This window comes from Carassius gibelio, chromosome A13 (assembly GCF_023724105.1).
Source record: "Carassius gibelio isolate Cgi1373 ecotype wild population from Czech Republic chromosome A13, carGib1.2-hapl.c, whole genome shotgun sequence".
Classification (NCBI taxonomy): domain Eukaryota; kingdom Metazoa; phylum Chordata; class Actinopteri; order Cypriniformes; family Cyprinidae; genus Carassius; species Carassius gibelio.
In genome coordinates this window covers 5,917,256-5,921,343 of record NC_068383.1, presented here as the reverse complement: position 1 = coordinate 5,921,343, position 4,088 = coordinate 5,917,256, and the positions used below count along the sequence as shown (strand labels likewise).

General features: G+C 36.4%; 1 protein-coding gene across 2 annotated transcripts in view; it reads left to right on the top strand.

Annotated features, from left to right (window-relative positions):
* Positions 1–1,336, top strand: part of LOC128025961 (cGMP-dependent protein kinase 1) — a 56,237-nt gene extending 54,901 nt beyond the window's left edge. For both annotated transcript variants that reach the window (XM_052612603.1, XM_052612602.1), the window contains exons 17-18: positions 1–2; positions 198–1,336. The exon at positions 1–2 is cut by the window's left edge and continues 65 nt beyond it. In XM_052612603.1, coding sequence (XP_052468563.1) covers positions 1–2; positions 198–296 — 101 coding nt within the window. In that variant the 3' untranslated portion in view covers positions 297–1,336. The remainder of the gene's footprint in view (positions 3–197) is intronic.
* Positions 1,337–4,088: the final 2,752 nt, after the last annotated feature.

The following is a 4,088-nucleotide window of genomic DNA, read 5'->3' as shown; positions in this document are numbered from 1 at the left end:
ATGTAAGTGCTTATACTTATGCAAGGCAGATTTTACACTGATGTTAGGCCAGAAATATACTCTAATGCAAGTGCTGGATGTGTTTTTATTCAGATGAGACTTTCAGAAGCATTTAAAAAAGACCAACCCAGACCTTTGAATGATAGTGTTTAGGCCACATGATAACAGGTTCTCTTTGTTTTTTGGTGCGCATGCAGGTAACATCATCTACGGACACTAGTAACTTTGACAGCTTTCCAGAGGACAACGAAGACCCGCCACCTGATGATAACTCAGGCTGGGACACAGACTTCTAAACAGGCCTAAACACCCACACACACACACACACAACACTCCTCACATGGGATGTCTGCCTGGGATAGACATGCTGCACTGCAGATTGGACTGGAGGAGAAATGTGGAAAGAAGCAGAAAGAGACATGAAAAGACGAAACCTGAATCTCTTGTGTGAGCATGTGTCTGTGTGCGTGTTCACCTCTGACCCATGATAATCACCTTTACTGTGAGATGACTGAGGAGACAGTCCACTTAGGGAAGAGCTTGTGACCTCAGTGATTTGTTCTTCTCCCTGATTGGCTGTGAACTCTTCATTCACCAATCCGTGTGCAGACTACTCTGAAGAAGACTGCACTGTATGTCGCAGGAGTCTAGACAGACCTGAATGTTGCTCTTTAAGTAATACTCGTTTGTTATAGCACATGTACATAATAGCATAGCATCACTACCCCGAAAAACTGACGCATTGCCGGCATTCCTGACATGTAACGGATTATCTGTCACATGCATCATAAAACATCAATCGGAAGACTCAGTTTCACCTTCTTTAAGCACACACAGACATCATAGACGCATCTTCTCGCCTCTCTTCACTGTTAATTTATTGTCCTGGCAGACGGCCATTATAGTTTATGATATTCTGAACCCAGTGCTGGTTTTCTCAAACTTCATCCCATGAAATGATGTGCCTCAAATTCATAGCTACATTAATAGTGTACTGTATTTATTGTCTCAGATTTATAAGAATTAGGAGATAAGTTCTGACCACTGTGAACAGCCGGATTTTAAACAGGAACAGGTACGGATGTGGGATTGGTTTTTCCTTCTATGGCCATTTCTTAAAACCAACTTATTCAAATGCAAGTACAACATAATCCTGATTTCTTGAGAAATTCAGCCATATCAGATCAACAATATTAGTGCCTTAAATCAACGGCATTCTGCGACGCTCCTCAAGCTGCATGTCTCCTCAGCCTGCTGCTGTCCATCAGATGCTCTGTCTGTCTAGGGTTTTTTTTTTTTTCTTTTTTACACAATAAAGCAACTGTTTTAGACACTCCCTTGTGTCCTCACATAATCTTCCACTGTCTTTGACTGAAATGTTTGAAATGTGAAAAGGTTTTATTATTATTATTATTCCAAAATTCCCATTCTGTCCTGTTTATTCACCCTCATGAAGTCTCTTCTTGTGTTCTAAAAATAATTTTTAAAAGGTGTCTTAACCTCACCAACACTGCATTTATTTAATTAAAAATAGAATTTATTATATTTTAAAATGTTATTTATTTCTGTGATTCAAAGCTGAATGTTCAGCAGCCAGTACTTTAGTCTTAAGTGTCACGTGATCCTTCTGAAATCATTCTAATATGCTGATTTGCTGCTCAAAAACATTATTATTATTATTATTTTTTTTTTAATTCATATATTTATTTGAAGCTTGACAGTACATGGTCTTTCTTTATATAGAAAAGCATGATCAGGGCATTTTTTTCAAATTTCATCTTTGCATAAATCCTGAGGGTGAGTAACAGATATTTTCATTTTGGGGGTGAACTGTTATTTTAAGGGCATGAAGCTGCTGGGTCTTTCAGATGTGATCTTACAGCTGTGAAATATGAAAGCCTTCAAGTGGCAAAGCAATTTATATTGATCACATTTAGATACTTCATTCTCTATCTATCTATCTATCTATCTATCTATCTATCTATCTATCTATCTATCTATCTATCTATCTATCTATCTATCTATCTATCTATCTATTCTTCACTGTTTAACAACTGTCCTAATCTTATAAGTTTACAAAATATTTATTTCTCCAATAAATACTATTCTTTTGAACTCTATATTCATCAAATGATCCTGAAAAAAAAACGTATCACTGTTTCCACAAAAATCTCAAAACACAAACCTCAAAAACAACACCGAAATGGGTCACTGAGCTCAAAACCAAGCTTCTACTATAGCCATTCCAGTCCTCTGACCTGAACCCTACAGAAAATGAGAGGAGTGAACTGAAGAGGAGAAGCTGGGAATCTGAAGGGTCTGGAGTGATTCTGGATGAAGGAATGGTCTCTGATCTCTTGTCAGGTGTTCTCTAACCTCATCAGGCATTATAGGAGACAGTTTTGAGCTGTTAAACTGGCAAATGAAGGTTTAGAAAATAATTCAATAAAAGGGTGTCCTTAATTGTGGCCAGTGTGTATTAGAGAAAATCTTTTATTTTATAAGGATATTTCCCCCCATTTTAAATTCTTATTATCCAATGAAAGGATACATTTTTTGAATTCTTCAAATAAAACATCAAAAGGATTAACAATGCAGATTAATTTTCACAGCATTATTTGATCATATTTGCCAAAGGTGCCAATATTTGTGGGCATGACTGTATATTAAAGGGGGGGTGAAATGCTATTTCATGCATACTGAGTTTTTTACACTGTTAAAGAGTTGGATTCCCATGCTAAACATGGACAAAGTTTCAAAAATTAAGTTGTACGTTTGAAGGAGTATTTTTGTTCCAAAAATACTCCTTCCGGTTTGTCACAAGTTTCGGAAAGTTTTTTATCAATAAAACCTCATGATCTGTAGGGGGCAGCAATTCACCTATTAATTTCACAAAAACGCCAGCAAAACCCAAGATTCACGTGAACAAAAATACTCCTTCAAACGTACAACTTAATTTTTGAAACTTTGTCCATGTTTAGCATGGGAATCCAACTCTTTAACAGTGTAAAAAACTCAGTATGCATGAAATAGCATTTCACCCCCCCTTTAATATAGAGTCATGCCCAATAGAAATGTACTGTCAATTATAACATTCACCAACTCAAGGTCAATGTCAGTTTTATGAAATTTTGAAAAAGACCTAATTGAATATAGTTACACTTTTGTGTTCGTTTTTAATATATATGCAATATCTAATCACTCAACTAACCCCTTAAGGAAGAAATTGTTAAAACTAACGTGATTTAATACAAATACAGCTGAAAAAAAGAACAGCATGAAAATTTTAAAATTTAATATTCATATCAGAAAAGTATGATTATGGTGTTTCCATAATGTATTCGACACCACAATCTTTTCGTTTAGAAAATTGCCTATAAATAATTAGGCCAATGTAGTTAGTGGAGTTTTTATTCAACTTTAATTTCTTTCAGTTAATTTTTTTAAACTGAAACTACCTCCATTTGCATTTCTATACTTTTTATGAATTTATAATTCTGTCCATAGTTCAACAACAAGTACCATGCTACTAATGCACTTAATATAGGCCTAATCTTTGTGAATCCTGAACTCTGTTAAACTCTGTTTGGCCACAGAAGATGCACTTTATTTAATTAAAGAGGAAGATATGTTTTTATTGCAGTGAGTTAGATAAACGCATGAAGAATTAACGTGCATATTATCTTTATGTGCTGACAGAAAAATGATCAGGTTTAAGCTCTAAAGCTAGTTACCAGAGAGGTCTGCTGACAGGTACTGTCGTGTATAATGATATCCCTTAAATTCCACTTTAAGCACTTTAAGTTGTCAGTCTGTTTGTGAGGGGGCGCAACGGTAATTACGCACAAGTATTGCGAAAGAGGTATCACGACTCTCTATGATAACGAGGGCGCGGCTTCTGAATATTCATTAGGTTACGCAATAGAACTGTACGCAGCACAGCCTGCGGAGCTTAATTAATATTCATGAGTCGGGGATGCTGCGCGACTCAGAAGAACTATTCCCATCGTTTGCGCAGACTGAGTTCATCCAGCCTGTCTGCGCAGGCGATGAGAGGGGCGGTGGAGAGCGTGTTTGATGCGCTCGTA